This window comes from Podarcis raffonei, chromosome 15 (genome assembly GCF_027172205.1).
Source record: "Podarcis raffonei isolate rPodRaf1 chromosome 15, rPodRaf1.pri, whole genome shotgun sequence".
Lineage (NCBI taxonomy): Eukaryota > Metazoa > Chordata > Lepidosauria > Squamata > Lacertidae > Podarcis > Podarcis raffonei.
Genome location: NC_070616.1, coordinates 42702832 through 42720183, shown reverse-complemented (window position 1 = coordinate 42720183; position 17352 = coordinate 42702832). Strand labels below are relative to the sequence as shown.

General features: G+C 43.3%; 1 protein-coding gene across 1 annotated transcript in view; it reads right to left on the bottom strand.

The window, feature by feature from the left end:
• PEBP4 (phosphatidylethanolamine binding protein 4) overlaps positions 1-17352 on the bottom strand; it is a 278274-nt gene that overhangs the window by 161137 nt on the left and 99785 nt on the right. Inside the window, exon 3 of the mRNA XM_053367044.1 lies at positions 6820-6918. Coding sequence (XP_053223019.1) covers positions 6820-6918 — 99 coding nt within the window. The remainder of the gene's footprint in view (positions 1-6819; positions 6919-17352) is intronic.

Below are 17352 nucleotides of genomic sequence, written 5' to 3'. Positions count from 1 at the left end.
GCAGCAAGGGTTTTTTTCATCAGGATTGCAGCTGGAAAGGGTTAAACCTCCATACACACTGAGGTCCTGAGGAAATCACTTCCCCGCTTGCCTATCACTATGTCTTCAAAATCGAGGGACATAGCTGCATGCCATAGTATTAATATAAAGTGCAGTTAGGCCCTCACACTGCTATGGCTATGAAAAAAATAATCAACAAAATATTGCCAGATACATGAATGCATTAGACTGGGAAAGAAAGAGCAGATTTGGAGACATACACAAAAAAACCCTCTGGTTTAGTAGAAAAACAGTTACATTGATTCCACTCAGACATAGCTCAGTGATTTGATTTTTAAAATCTGGCTCCCAGAAGATCCCAATAATCACAGATGGAAAGCCACAATTCAACACCATAAATTTATTGCATCTCGTACCAGTGTATATGGATGTAGGAGAATTCAATCAGAAAAGGAAACAGGAATGGAAATTGCATGTTCAAATGTTTGGGGTGTGGAACTTAAATCACACATGCAAATATGAGCAGTATCATTTTTAAATGTATTACTATTATTATTCTAATTTATTACCTGCCCTTCAGCCAAAGGTCCCAGGGTGGGTTACAATTTTAAAAATTAAGTCTACAAACATTATGTATATAATTATGTTGTTTTCTGCATTGTTTTTGAAGTTTCCATTCAACTGAAATGCACAAAAATCATTATATAATCAAATGCATAATTCGGCCACAGCAGATAGTAAGGTGAACAAGGCAGGGTTTAGCAGAAGCCAAGCTGTAGTAGGATTCCAGCAAACATAGAACGGGGTGGAAATCACTGTTTCCTTACATCCCCACAAGTGTCAATCTCCCCCATCTCTCTGTTCATGATTTCCTAAAAATCTTATTATGATACAAATCTATGTCTTTCTTCCTCTCAGTTATAAGTGTTGTAGCTATGAAGAAAACAAAACTTCCACTGCACTGCTATCTGAAACTGCACCATGGCATTTGAGCACACATCCTTTCCAGAGAATTGTGTTGGATTTCAGACTTTCTTTCTTGCCTTAAAAGTTACTTTTAATTACAATAATTAGTAACACTAGAAAGATCTGCACACAGAAGGAAGAAAGCTAGCTCCAGCTTTTTGTGATTAATAAATTAATAAATATTAAAATTAATGAGAGACTTTCAAGACCTCATTGTTCAGGAATGTGTAAGGATTCCTGTGAAAGAATTTGTATGGGAGTAAAATTGTACACAAGCTGCTACAATTATTCTGAATGCTTTATTTCTTCAGCCAATTATGAAAATCATGGAAAGTATTAATATCCAATTTTAATTTGCTCAATATTCCCATTAACAATAAAAAGTCTAATTAAGGTATCTGTACAAAAAGCCCTTGGCAGTAATTTCAGAGAAGAATAGAGAACAACTAGATATTTCTTTTTAAATACAGGTTGCAAATTAATTGATATCTTAATTAGGCTTTAGTACCAAGACTATTAGATCGAGTCAGAGCTGAAAACATCTAAACTTTTCAACAAATTACAAAATACAAGAAGGCGTGAAGAAGCTGCTTTCCTAGATGGCTTTATCTGAAGCGAGTAAGTCAGAGACAATGCAACATATTAGTGGAAATAAATAGTAATAGCTTTCCCTCTGCCCCCATCTATGATTCCCTGACATTTAAGAAACATTCCTGAATTAAAGTTCATACTACTCTAGTCTAGCACAGAACTATGATTACTAACATTTAAAAGCACGAAGGACTCCTCTCTACACGATCTCTTAATTCATTCAGCATTCATCCCGATTTGCTTGCACAAAGTTTATGCGTTGCATTATACATTATTTAAATTTTTCTAGTTTTAATAGCTTTTATCTGTTGTAAAATATCATGTTAAGCTGCTCTGAGACTTTTTTGGTACAAACTGACTAACAAATGCAAATAATAATAATAATAACAGTAATAATAATACACAGTAATTAGACAATAGCCAGTCTTTATTGAGCTTTTCTTCTGAGTTGTTTATGGGGCAGTAATATAACAATGAGCACCAACCCTGCATTCATTTGCTTGTGGAGTATTACATAACTTCCCATTAGTCATTTGTTCATCCTAGACTTTTCCATTTATTTCCCCCATCTCTTTCCAAAGTCCATTTTTAAAGTGGAGTTGTTAAACTAGTGTGCTTAAAACCACTTTAACTACACAAACCTAAGGTTCCAATATGTACTTGAACCTCTCCTGATAAATGCTGGCAGTCTAGTGGCACATTAACTGAAATCCCCTGGCCACATCTTCTCAAAGTGAAAAGAACAGATATACTCCAATATTTCACAGAAGCAAACAGGGACACACTTTTCTCATAGAGAGCATCTCTGATGAAGCTCCACTCCCACATTACAGAGAAGAATCTGTGCCAAATGCTATATTCATTTACTCTGCAATTATGTGCTTAACCTTCAACCCCCCCAAAGGTAAAGTTGTTTGGGGCACAGATATTCTAGAAAAAACATAATTCTCCTACAATCAATGTGAACTTCACCAGTATATGAAAAGGCAGGTAGCATACAACTCAGCAACTTACTGCTTTGTTTTTTAATTTTACTGAGGACTCTAAGTATCAAGCAGAAATATAAACAAATAAAACTCTGGACAAAAGAAAAGGCCAAACAAACTAAAGTTGCCTCTGCACAAATGGAAGCTAAAAAATTCTTAAATCAACTGGGACTTGCAACCAAATTAAGACAAACAACTGGGAGGCGAAGGCAGTGGAGAGGAAGACACAAAACTGGAAGGAAGAGACTGGCAGCAAATGGGGGGGGATGGGGGGGAGAAAAACAAGATAAAAAAGGCGCCTGCAAAAAAGACGCAGCAGCAAGAACAGAAAAGACAACACACAGATGGCTTCTTCTCTGCCTAAGGTCCCACTGAAACTACCAACTTCTAAGTTTGACCAAGAGCTTTATAAGCAAAACAGGCAATAGGTGGACTATTATTCTCTTCATTTGTTTTCAATATAACCATGTAAAGTGTTTTCTGCTTCTGTGGGAAAGGAGGAGGGGGTTAGTGTTTATGTCCTCTAATTTCACCTGAGCTCATGAGCCATAGGTGAGCCACTCTCAGCCATAGGTGTAGAGATTATTCTGTTGGGAAGGTTGGGAGGATTGTGGAGGGGGGGAGGTGGAGCTTGAATGTGGATTCCCTATAGGAATTCAGAGCATTTTTATTTTTTGTTGACGGAATATGATAACAACACTAAAATTAATATGATGCATAACAGATCTGCTGCCTTGAATATGTTGCATGATTTAAAATTAACCTATAATGCTACACTTAACTGCAATAAATCCATTTATTCTTGGCTGTGCGGCTTTGCAGGCGGGCCCCAGACCTCCATTGTGAACTGGCATATGGCAGGCTGGATCACCCTCCTGCACCAATTTGGCCAATGGCGGCAGGAATTGGAGGGCATTCCCCTGGGCATGGGACCAATTGCCTAATAATGATGATGATGATGATGATGCCAGGGTATATTGAAGGCCTGCCCAGCCTTTCAGCCTCTCCTTTTGTCGTGCCAGTTCTCCCACCCTAACTCCCGCAGTTTAGGGTTGTTTTGGATGGTACGACCTTGCTATGGACAATGCTGGTCGCCATATTTCAGGACTGGTTAGGAATTTTTCCCATCTGGCAAATTGGCATCAGCCATTTGGCTTTTCACCTACCTCATAGCAATCATCACAACTTTGTAAGGTGGATAGGCATTGGGTAAGCTTAGATCTTGGTTGGAGGGGAGATTGTAGCCTCCACCTGCCCCTCCATGGGTAAGGGTATCCTGTTAAAAGGATTCAGGATGAGTGACTCCTGTCCAATGCCCTGAAGTGGGCTAGGGCCATACCACTCCTCCTACGGGGACCATTTGGGGGATGCCCCAATTTGACGTAGGTCATAGAGTGTCCTTTACCCTTTACCCTTAGTAGCACTGGAAGCAGACGGGCTGGAATGATATATGCTGTTGCTTACCCCAATACCTATGGCCAAACCTTCACATCTGTAACCAACAAAGTTGTAGCATTATTTAATCCCAAAACATTATTCTGTGTCATAGCTGTAAACTTTTCCCTTTTCTTGCGAGGAATCCTATTTGGAATAAGGGAATTTCCCTTTAAAAAAGGGAAACATTGACAGCTATGTTCTGTGTGTTGTCTAGTTATTTGAGCTTTAAAGCGAGATAACCCAGAGCTTGCTTTTTTCTTTCTTTTTCTTTTACAAGAGATGCATACCAAACAATGGAAAAACAATACTGATACGAAATCCTTCCTTCCAAGTGAAAGTAGAAATTGGGACACCTGACAAGGCACTTCCAAAAGTAGGGGGTCAGCAACCTGGATTTCTCTCAAACTTGATTTTCAGTTACAAAATATACTGAGCGACCCTAAAGATTTATCATCCTAAAAGGTCTGTTAGATAACTGCTAGCTGACATTATGCTCTATTTATGGATCTAATACTCAACAAGAACAATTTCTGGATGAAACCTTTCCATTACTGCACTCATTTAAACAAGGTGATGATAGGTGGTGACTTAAATCTTGTACTTAATTATTATTTTGATAAATGCAGAACGTTTCACCTATCACTAAACCCATGCAAACTGCCTCCTTTTAGAACATCCCTCTACAACATACAGTCGTACCTTGGAAGTTGAACGGAATCCATTCTGGAAGTCCATTCGACTTCTAAAACATCTGAAAACCAAAGCTCCTGCAGCCACTGCAGCCCTGTCAGATGTGCGGCTTCCAAAAACACTTCGCAAACCGGAACAGTCACTTCTGGGATTACAGTGTTCAGGAGCGAAAACGTTCAAGAACTAAGCTGTTTGAAAATCAAGGTACGATTGAATTACATAAACACAATTACTTTGATGACTGGTGCATAGCCAATCCAGAACTAAGGAGCTATACATGTATGTCACAAGGTCAAAAATTATGCCAGATTGGATCATTTATTAATCACAGAAGGTCTTATCTCTCAGGTTCACAATGTGGACAATGGTCTTCTTAATATCTTAGATCATGCCCCTGTTATCACATGAATACAATGGGGAGTACACAAACCTAAACCTTTCTATTGGAAATTAGACCCTTGGATATTAATTTTATATATATATATATATATATATATATATACTAAAGAGAAACTCCTTAAAGAGACTTACGGATTTTTTCAGATTAATGATATGGGAGAACAGACAACTACTGTGGTTTGGGACAAGTTTAAAGCTGTGATGCGTAGCACACTTATAAGTGAAAAGAAAGGAGAATTTAAAAAGAGAAATAGAAGGTAAATGCCAATCTAATTCAGGAAATACAAGATCTTAAAAATGAACATAAATGGACACAAAGAGTGTACAGAAGACTTAAGAAAAAGAGCAGAACTAAGATTTCTAGAAGTCCTACAGATACTTAATTCACTTCAGAAGATAAAGCGATATTATAATGAATATTCTGCCTAGCAAACAAGTATGCATAAATCAAACAAAATGAGTTATATATTGTGTTAAAATGCAAAAAGGTAAAAAAATCCAAAGACAAAAAAAATTCTGGAGGATTAAAAAAAAATTATACAAAACTTTATTAATCTGAACCACTGGACACAACATTCCTAGAATCTAGCAGTAATCCAAAATGGGATTAAAAATATGCTCCACAAAGCACCTGGTCCTGACAGATTAATTAGCCTTTTTAATTATTATTATTTTTAATCAAAACAAATCTCGCCTGGAATAGTTTTTCTGCATGAATAGAGGGCAAGTTCCTGAAACTTGACATACCTGAATTAACACAGTTAGACCAAAACCACAGAAAGCATACTGGCCATATACTGGCAAGATATCTGGATTCACTGTAACCTTACCAAATCTAAGTTGATGTGTATACCAAAGCTACAACCACACTGCCACATTGGCTTGAAACTCAACCATGAAGAACCGTATCAGATAAGTATGCAAAATACACACAAATCTAAAGTGTTTCTCTATTTTCATACAAATCCCAGACAACAAGCATTGCTTACAGAGAGCTGTGTAAGAGTCTCAAATAGGGTTGGTTTTTTTGAGCTCAAAGGTAATTTGTAGTCCTTGGGCTAGATCACAGAGCACAGATAAGGGATGTTCCCACGCCTTTGGAGCAAGAGGACCATTCACTTCCTGAGACGGTTCATGAAAACTTTAAAGAATCTCCTTGGCTGGACTGAGCAAAAGCTGAAGAAGAGTGATTTTGCATATCACCATCTCCCCTTCATCCCGCCCATGAGACCAATAGTGGCCCCAATCCCACCGCCACTAACTTGTACAGTGGACGCTTGGGTTGCGAAAGTGATCTGTGTGGGATGCACGTTTGCAACCCGCAGTATTCGCAACTCACATCTGCGCGCGGGGGGGTGGCAATTCGGCACTTCTGCGCATGCGCAAAGCACAATTTAGCACTTCTGTGCATGTGCGACTGCCAAAACCCGGAAGTAACCCATTCCGGTACTTCTGGGTTTCGGCAGTCCATAACCTGAAAAAACGCAACCTGAAGCGGCGTTTGCAACCCGAGGTATGACTTTAGTGGTGGCCATGATGTCTTTACAGGGCCCTCTGTCTGTAGACAGACCTCTCCTCCAAAATAGTTGCTAATTAATTAACTACTGTTCATTTAATCACTGTTAACCACTGAGTAAGGTGAGATAATGATGGAGGAAAGAGCCAGGTATATCTGAACTTGGCAGTGTTTCCAAAGCTACTGATGCATCCTCATGAACAATGTAATAACATAAACACACATGCTACTCACGCTGATTCCAACGACAACCCAATGTCTCCAGAAACGGTATTCTGGATTCGCTCTGCTAGGGGCATCTGGATCTACCATGATGAGAACATACTTCTTCTCCTGTAAAAAATATGGATATTATGTATTTAAAGTATTTCAGCCTGCTCTTCACTACAAAAAGCAGAGAAAGAAAGAAGAAAAACTGTTTGTACATGTTTCATCTGGTGTAAAGATGCTAACCGAAAGGTCGGGCGCCATTGTGGGATGGTGACAACGCCTCCCCTGGATCTGGTAGACATGCTTGAGGCGAGGGGTTTTCCCGGCCTTGGGTGATCCCTTTTGGCCTTCACTCAGGCCCAGGAAGTGGATCACAGCAGACGCCTACTTGGCCAACGGCAGGTGGGCTATGGCTCCAGCGCCAGCCCCAGTCCTGGGGCGGATGAGACTGAGCCTGCAAGCTTAATTTGTTGGATTAAAGAAGGTAGATTTCCAGGGGGGCGCTGAGGTTTCCCCATCCCCCAATAAAATGGGGCGGTAGGCCAAATAAGTTTGGAGACCTCTGCCTAGATCCTCGGGGGGAGGGGGCAGCCTCAATGCTCTCTAAATCTGTTTCCACAACAGACTAGTTCCTAAGCTTCTCACTGGTCACACACAGTGATTGATTGTAAAAGATGAGCAGAATAATTTCATAACAAAATCTAGAGGATTAGCCAACAGCCTTTTGCAGCAAAAAACTACTAAGAGTCTTAAAGACTAACCAGTTTATGACGGCATAAGCTTCATGGACTTAGCTTTGTTCTTGCATAATATCCAACTGGTCTGTCATTAGGCAGTGATATCACATCTGTCTCTGAAACTTTAACAATCTAATCTAAAGATTTAACACGTGAAACTAAAAAACATTTTATGCTTAAACTGGTTTGCAAGGAGGGCATCCAGTTTCAAATGTGTGAATTCTAAGCTAACTCAAAGACTGGTGTTTTTTTATCTTAGAAACTCAGGGCTGGGGGTTAAATGTGGGCCTGGAGAGAGCGTGGATCACTAGTTTACAGGAGCGGGAAAGGAGATCAGAAGAACAAAGGAATACTCATCTTTTTCAGGGGGGGGGGGAGCTAATCACACCTTGGGCAGGGGTAATTCAGTTAGAAGAACAATGCAGTAAATGCATGTGCCCCAGTGCATTAAATTAGCAGCTTCCCAACAGTAAATCTGATGTAAAGAAGGGGGGAATGTAATTAGTAATTTGGCTTCAGACAAGTCATTTATTAGCTCCTTCCCCTATCTGCAGGATGGAGATAATAATATTGGCCTAAATTGCAGGATTATTGTAAACATTATTTACATAAAAATGTGAAACATTTTTGAGCATTCTAAAGCACTATATAAATGCTAAATATAACTCTATTATATTCTTAGCAGAGAGCTGTCACAGAAGTGTTTGTGTTCGAATACATGGATATAACATAAAGCACAGCTGTATGATTTGGGGTGAGTTGCTCCTGGATACCTGATTCCACCTCCCCACCCCACTAGGACCCACTCCAGGGTTCTCCAGCTCCAACTCTCTGAGCTCCTCCCATTCCTTCTCAAAATCTGACCACTCCATGACACCTCCATGTTGCTCATGACATACCAGTACCTACAAACACAGGAATTTGCTTTATGCTGACTCAAAACATTGGTCCATCCAGCTCAGTCCTGTCTGTCGTTGAATGGGTGGGGCTTTCCAGGGTTTCTGACTGGGGTCTCTCTCAACCATGCTTGGATATGGGGGCTGAACCTTCTGTATGCAAAGCAGATGTTCTGCCACTGGGTCATGTCCCTTCCTGTCTTTTAGATTCCATTAGGAGCAACCTCTGATTCATTCACATCTTACAAAAAAAAAAGCCCAAGCAAATCTGCTGCTCAGCGATTATATATATTATGTCAGCACAATCTTAAGAGTTAATTATTGTGACTGGGGGAGATGTAAAATTCTTGGTTTACCATGTTTGTGCTCCCTTTATTGGCCTGTACTTCCTTCTCACACATTCATGGCTAATTTCTATCCTGCCAACCATGCTGAAATTTATAACACCACACCTTAAATATGAAAATATTTTGAAATGACCATGAGGCAGGAGATTACTGGGGGTGGGGTGGGGAAAACCTACACTGAAGAGTGTGAAGGAATTTGATTTCTAACTTTAGGTGGGTTCTTGGTTTTGCTATTGTTGTGAATCTCTCACTTCTGCGTTGGTGCCCAGCTGGTGGGAACAGAACGTGTAGTCATGGGACTGTCATCGTGTGCTGTCCAGGTTAACATGTAGCATTTCTATTACTATTAACAGACTTTCTGCTCCTCACTCCATCTGTTCTTCTAAATAATTGCAGTTGTACAGACCATGTCTTCACTGCAGGCAGGCTCTAGGGAGAGGATAGTGCTTTTATGCACAAAAAAGTGTTAAAAAATAATAGCAAACACAAGAATAGAGCGCAAGTGAAGTTAACAGCAGGCTTGGATTTCAGTACAGATTGTGGTCCACGAAGGCAACAGTACACACAGCTTTGGGGTGGTCAGAGGAGACCCTTAAACAGGAAGAAGAGAAAGTTGGTAACCTTGTGACAATGCTGGGTGCTTCGTCTCCATTTGGGTATCAAATTTGTCATTTATATGATGGCAAATTATATATTCCATGCCTGTATTAGATTTTTTTTTAATGCCATAGGGGGAGTGGGACAAATAAATTTCAGACTAGATAACACTTGCAGCTTGTAAGACAGAATTACCGTATTTTTCGCACCATAGGACACAGTTTTTCCGTCTTAAAAACTAAGGGGAAAAGTCTGTGCGTCCTATGGAGTGAATGCAGGGGGGAAGGCAGGCAGGAAAAGCCCCCAAGAGCCACACACAAGCTTCGTGCGGCTCTTGCGGGCTTTTCCCCAGGAGGGAGAAGGGACTGACGCGGCCAGTCAGTCCCTTCTCCCTCCTCTAGAAAACCCTTGCGCAATCTCTCCAGCCGTGGGAGGCTGCGCAAGGCTAAAGGGGAAGCCAGGGCAGCAAGCGCAATCCATCCCACTCACTGCCCTGGCTTCCTTCTTAGCATTGCGCGCCTCTCCAGCCGCAGGAGGCTGCGCAAGGCTAAAGAGGAAGCCAGGGCAGCGAGCGCGATCCATCCCGCTCACTGCTCGGGCTTCCTCTTTTGCCTAGCGCGTCTCTCCAGCCGCGGGAGGCTGCGCAAGGCTAAAGAAGCCAACTTTTTAAAAATCTCTCTATCTCTACCTCTTTTTCTTTTTTCATCCTTTCTCCACCCCCTTCTTTTCCTCTGGATCAGTGTTTTTATCTAGATTAACGTTTTAGTTTGGAGGGGGGGATATTATAAAAAAGGAAACTTTGCAGCTTTTATTTTAGTATACAATAAAAACAGATTAAACAAAACACAAAAGAAGGAAATAGCATTGAAGAAGAAGAGAAAAGGGAAAGAGGGGGGATACAAAGCCATTTACCAGAGGTAGATCTTAACCCTTGCCTCACCTGGGAGCTTCTCTGGGCAGGAATTCCCTCGGCTTAAGTGGGGTGCGGGAAGAGTGGCAGGTAGGGGGGCACCTACCTAGACACTGAAGCCACATGTCTCTCCAATGAAAATTGGGAGTAGGCATTGTGTGAAGTGGCTGTAGATCTCCTGCCGCAGAAGTGTAGGACTGTATAGAGTTGGGAGGGCCACCCGAGGGTCATCTAGCCCAGCCCCCTCACAATGTAGGAATCACAGCTAAAGAACGCCAGGCAGATGGTCCCCCAACCGCTGCTTAAAAGTCTCCAGTGGTGGAGACCCCCAACACCTTCCGAGGTCATAGAATTGTAGGGTTGGAAGGGAACCCCAGGAGTCATCTAGTCCAGCCCCGGTGGACAGCGGGCACAATCCATCCCGTTGCGCAAGGCTAAAGATGCTGCTCAAAGATGGATCGCACTCACTGCCTTGTCTTCTTCTTTAGCCGCGCTGGAGAGGTTTAGCTCCTTGCTGGAGAGGTTGCGCAGCTATGGATCCCGCTCGCTGTCTTGGCTTCTTTGCTCTTTGGGGCTGGGGGGGGCCAGGCTTCCCCCGCAGCCCCGAGAAGCTCTGGGAGAAGCGGACAGGCTACGCACAGCCTGTCCGTTGCTCTTTGGGGCTGGGGGGGGGATATTTTTTTCCTTGATTTCCCCCTCTAAAAACTAGGTGCGTCCTGTGGTCCGGTGCGTCCAATAGAGCGAAAAATACGGTATATCCTTGCCAGCACAGGGACATGATGCCCACTGCAGGTGCAGGGGGGGCCACAAGAACGGACACAGGAAACTGGTTTTAGGTTGAATTAAGCCACAACGTTATTGATTACAGGAAAGAGTGGGTTTGGCTAAGGCACTGGGCATGTATCCTGCATCAGGTAGCCTGCCTGCTACCTGATAGAACCTGGTGCTGGGGAGTCGCCTTTGGGAGAGGTGTATTGGCTCACTGGTCCCCCTCCCCCATGGACTCCCAGACAGAGTCACCCCTCCTGGACCCTGCTAACAGGATACTCCTGCGACTAAGGATCCAGCCCCTTATCTGCCAATGTTGCGATGAGGTAGGCAAAAACCTGCAAGCCAGCCAGTTTGCTTGCAGGAGAAAATTCCTCCCTGTCCCCGAATATGGTGACCATGTAAACCAGAGCTTTCCAAATTGTGTGTCATGACACGTTAGCGTGTCAGGTGCAGTGTGTAGGTGTGTCACACGAACACTCCCCACACTCCTTTCAGGGCTGGAAAGGGGTTACTAATATGAAAAGTTTGGAAAGCTATGGTGTAAACAATAGCAAGGTCCATGGGCAACACACCTGCTCCCCCACTGGGTGGACCCCTAAGGACTAGGTCGGTTGAAAATCCCATGACGATCAGCCAAGAGGGTGGCCTGCACCTGGCTGCCCCCTTAAATAGGCATGGAGTGGGCTGGAGACTGATTGGCTTGCAGGCACTGCCTGTCCTTACCTGGGAGCCCAATGCAGTCAGAGTTGGGTGGCACCAGGTGACCATCCCCTCCCCTGGCCACGTCAGAAGATGGCAGCCCTCCATGGCCACACCATGCACCAAAGAGTGCCCACCCAGAACCCTAGGTCAGCAGGTATTGCTAAAGGGAAGGGAATCTTTAATTGGTCTTGCTGACCAGACAGTGCTGCAGACAGGATCTAACAGTACTGTCTTCACATTTGTATCTGGACCACCTACCACGGCTTGCAGAACTCTTTTGTTTTACAGGATCTTCCAGGCCTCCAGTGTTGTCACCTGTACACTACTGCACTAGTCTGCAGAAGAAACTTCTCTACACTGGCCTTTACTTCTGAAATGTGTGTTTTCAGTGCCCCCACCACAATTTTTGTGACTATAATCTGTTTTAACTGTTTTGAATTCTGAATTCTAAATTGTAGTAACCCACCCTCACAGCTGCTGGTGAAGGGCAGGTAAAACAATTATTTATAACATACGCTCAGCATTCAGCTTACAGTTGGAATAGGTGAACCCAAACATCCCTCTGTGGCCTGTTGTGGAAGGCAGTGACAGGTTTTATTAGGAGGCATAGCTCTTGAGCCACGCACACACAGCTTGCACGAGTGTCGTGAGCGCATTCTGTGGTGTGCTCACACTGCGTGCACATGTTGCCACAGGATATTGAGGGAGCCCAGACCCTTCCTAGTTTTTTGGGGGGGCAAGACCCCTCAGCACCCCTGTCTTGAGCTATAGGAAGCAATGGTCTGACGGCTCCCAAAAAACCAACCTTCCTTCCTTCCTTCCTTCCTTCCTTCCTTCCTTCCTTTCTTTTTTTTTTTTCTTTCTTTCTTTCTTTCTTTCTTTCTTTCTTTCTTTCTTTCCAGCAAATGGCACTGGAACAAACTGGAGCCCCCTCCCCAATAATAAGTTTGTTTCTTGCAATCTAATATTTTAATCAGCTGCAATCAGTTCTATCTGAGTTCTACAACCTTCTTAGTCTGGAGACACATTTGGAAATCAAAGAAACTGTTGTGGACATCACAAAATACCTGTTTTACAGAATAAAAATTGGTGATGAGGTGGGAAGCTTTCTGAATATTCAGCTAAACATAGATAATGAGGGGCAAGTGTGTTGCAAAGAAGCTTCAGCACAGCTAAAAACCAGCACCTTAATGTGCAGTTCACAAAATATTCTACCTGAGTCACTGGGGGAGCTGGGAAAGTCTAAGCTTAATCAGATAGGAACCAGGGTAGAGACTCCATTTGAAAATGAAACTCTCTTAGGAGTGGGTAGTTGACCTCTTATTTCTACTTGAATGACAGATATTTTGGATGTTGCATCCTTTGCATAGTGAAGCAGAGCCAACCACTGTCCAGCCTTGATATTCTGTGTGCCTTAATTCCCCCATCTACAAAGGAGAAATAGCCACCTTACTGTGCTTCATTGCAATATTTGAAGGATTAATTAGTTAACGTCTGTAGAGTGCTTTGATGATGGAAGTGTTAAGCATCACATTTGAGCTACTAATTGCTTCTGGATGGGAGAAGCCGTGTATATAATTTGAGTTATTATTGTTAAAGGCACGAGCTGTTCAGATTACCCACAGGTTTGGAAACTTGCTCTGAGCAGGCAGGGACTTTTTTGAGAACCACAGCCAGAGAGGCAAGCAGGGCAGAAGGAGAGGGATTAGTGTATGAAGACAGGCAACTTGAATAGATCCAGAGGAGATGGGGCAGTGCAGAAATTAAAGACTTATCCAAATGAAAGCAAATAGGGTGTTAAGTGACACACATGTAGAGCTCATGGTTTCCTAGGTAACAAGTGCACTAGGGAACTGCCATACATGCGCTATCTAATCAGCCTAGCACATATCCGCAGCAACTGAACAATACCAAATAAATGTGTCAGGGTCCAGGCTGGATCGACACTGGTTCCCAAGAAATTACTGCCTGCCCTAAAGTACAGTCTAAAAGGGAGTGGGGGCTAGACTAGATGAATTTGAAAAGAAAAGAAAAAGTCAGCCTCATATCCATCTCTGCATAACAGCAGCCCAGGACAAAGCTTTGCTGGTCTGGCTTTCATCACAGTGTTCCATTGCACCAGAAGCAGTTTAGTCCTGCTGGCCACATGACCCAGAAAGTTGTGGACAAATGCCAGCTCCCTTGGCCTGAAAAGAGAGATGAGCGCCGCATCCCATAGTCACCTTTGACTGGACTTAACTGTCCAGGGGTCCTTTACCTTTACCTTACCATGATATAACCGGCATAACTTCTAAAAATGTAACACAGGAAGGATTTATGTGTTCACTAACTTCTGAAAGCAACATCTAAGCTAAGATTAGAGAACAGTTCAACACAACCATGCTTATCTCAGAGGTAGAAACCTTCCCATGTTACATTTTTAGATATAGAAATGACTTGTGAGAACACGTCTGCTGCAACTTAAAAATGCATTATAGGTTAAGCTTCAATTTCTGCACAATCAGAGAAATATTTTCTATCCTTTTACAATATTCTTACGTTTGTTCAATGACAGCCTTGCTGTCACAGCACTCGTGGTAGGACATGTGCTTGTGAGGAGAAAGGCAGCAACAGCGGTTAGGGTGGCTAGAGAAGTTGTGATTTCAAAACACACACTAAAGGTTCACAAAATGGTGCAGGCATGGGAGGGGCAAAAAAGTTGCATCACCTTACACTAACTGCCTATACGGAGTAGGTGGCAGTAACACCTGCATAAAAAATATATGAATGAGCTCTCTGGGGGCAGCATCTCATTTTCCCAGCTACAAAAATTTCACTTTCAGTGCCGTGGAGATGAAACACCCCTGCAACAAAAGACCAATCTTAGGGTAAGATTTCAGGGTTGGAGGCAACAAAAAAGAAAGAAATGTGTTTATTGCGCAACAAACTGGATGTGTGGTATGCCGTCCATTCAGTCACTCTTCTTCACAAAGCATGAAAAAACCTGTTGTGAATTTTCATTCCTGCTAGTGGTGTGAGAATTTGTTTTTGGGATGCCACTTGTACTTCTGCAGCCGATAGGCCCATTTTTGGTTGTGCCACCCACCTGTTGACGACAGATGACTGTCAGGCACTTGGGATGGGCAGTGTAAGGGGCTTTGCCAGCTCTAAAATAAGCAAAACACCAAGCACAGGGCTAGCAGATATGTTTCCTGGAACTCCATTGTGCCGCAAATTCAGCAGGGCTGAAGTCGCTGCCTATCACTAGCTGAGCCGTGATTTCAGCCCATGTTTTCTGTAGGGATCAAGTCCCCCAATAGAGCTGCATCTCTACCATGTCAAGTGTGGGGCAGGTGCATATGGTTTAGGAGAAGCAGCCTCATGATCCCAGTTTGGGAGGTGTGCAGGGGCCAAATTTGGCCCATGGGTCAGAGTTTACCCACCCTGAGGTATGAGAAGAAAGTATAGAGAACTTTGTTATATTGGTTGAGCGTGATTTTATGATGTGTCAGATGAGCATGAATACCAGGGACACCAATAGAAGCAGCTTGTGGAGTGACATTTAAATAAAAACCAAAGCTAGAAAAGTTTCAGAAAAGAGTAACTGGAAACTGATCAATGTTCTGAGGCCAACTCCCCTCTGAGAGGGAGGATACAATATCTGAGGCTTTTCAGTGGAGAAGAAAAGGCAACACGGATATGATGGTGGGTGTTTAAGATTACTGTATTTTCCGCCCTATAGGACGCACTTTTTCCCCTCCAAAAATGAAGGGGAAATGTGTGTGCGTCCTATGGGGCGAATACAGGCTTTCGCTGAAGCCTGGAGAGCGAGAGGGGTCAGTGCGCACCAACCCCTCTCGCTCTCCAGGCTTCAGGAAGCTCTGCGCAACCCTAGGGAGCCCGAGGGTTGCACGGAGGTGCCTGCACTCCTGGGCTCGGCGCAGCTCCGCGTAGCCGGGCTCCCGAGGGTTGCGCGGAGCTGCCTGCACTCCGGGGCTTGGCGCAACCCTCCGGAGCCTGGCGCGGCTTCGCGCCGGGCTCCCAAAGGTTGTGCAGAGCTGCCTGCATTCCGAAGCCTGGGGTGCGCTGAAGAGCGCGCCCGGGCTTCGCGCAGCTCTCCGCAAGCCTGGGGAGACCGGCGCGGCTCCCTAGGCTTGCGGATAGCAGGCTGTTCTGGGGGCTGGGGTCGGGGGAAGCTCAGGCTTCACCTGCACCAGCCCCGTGCCTGGGAGGGGGAAATAATTTTTTTTCTTTATTCCCCCCCCCCAAAAAAAACTAGGTGCGTCCTATGGGGCGAAAAATACGGTATGTATGGTGTGGAGACAGTGGAAACAGGGTAAGTTGAATGTTGGAAGATTGGAGATAGACAAAAGGAAGTACTTCTTAGTTAAACAATGGAATTCACTCCCCACATATGAAGTGATGGCAACTAAGTAGGATGGTTTTCAAAAAGGATTAAATAAGTTGGAGGATAAGACTATCAAAGGTTTAGCTAGTCAAATGGTGATGTTCTACCTCCAGGGTCAGTGATGAGACGCCTCTGAATAGCAGCTGTGGGAATCACACCAGCAAGTGGGGAGCTTTTGCACTCAAGTCCAGTTTTTGGCCACCCTGAGGACTGGATGCTAAACTAGATGGGCCTTTGGCCTGATCTAGAAGAGGTCTTCTTATGCTGTGTCATGTTTATGTTCAAAATTCTATAATACTCTAGGAATAGTAACTAAATTGCCATCAAAAGCCTGCTTACACGCCAAGTTTCTTAGATCTTCTGTAAAGGGTTGCATATGAACAGTAATAACAATAACAATAACAATAACAATAACAACAACAACAACAACAACAACAAATAAATAAATAAATAATTACTTCTACCTGCCCAACTGGCTGGGTTTCCCCAGCCACTCTGGGCGGCTTTCAACAGAACATTAAAAACAGAATAAAACTTCAAACATAAAAATCTTCCCAAAACAGGGCTGCCTTCAGATGTCTTCTAAAAATCGGATAGTTGTATATTTCCTTGACATCTGACTGGAGGGAGTTCCACAGTGCTAAAAGGCTGCACACATAAGAGGAGGGCGTTGCATACGTACTCTTAAACAGTAATCTGATTTCAAATTTTGCAGAAGAAAAATGTAAGTTCTTACACTTCTCCGTCCTGACTCCTGCCTTGCTGGTGAGACTGGTAAGGTGTTGGAGTTGATTGTTTGCCAACCTTCACTTTTCCCTCAGGCCAGCCTTAAGATTACAGAGTTAATGACTTTTCTAATGGGAAGGTAAAAGAAAACCAACAGCCCACAACCCCTCTTATCTAGCCAGTAAACCCTAGTCCACTGCCCTGTGCAGCTCAAGGAAGCTTTCATTAGCTCTGGAACAGTCTCAATTCCAGTGCTATCTGTGGCACCGCAGATCTGTTTGCTATATAGTATTTATATTATACACATTCGGCCTCTTCTCTCCAGGGTCCAGCAGTGCTAAACCAGCCAAATATTTGTGCAGTATATTGTTCTAATAATAAATGATTTATTCAGCATCATTGTAGCCAATTTGTTAAAAGCATTTTCCTAGGCAGAGTTCATGGACACAGTAAAAAGAGATGCCATTTAAGAATGTGTTATTTT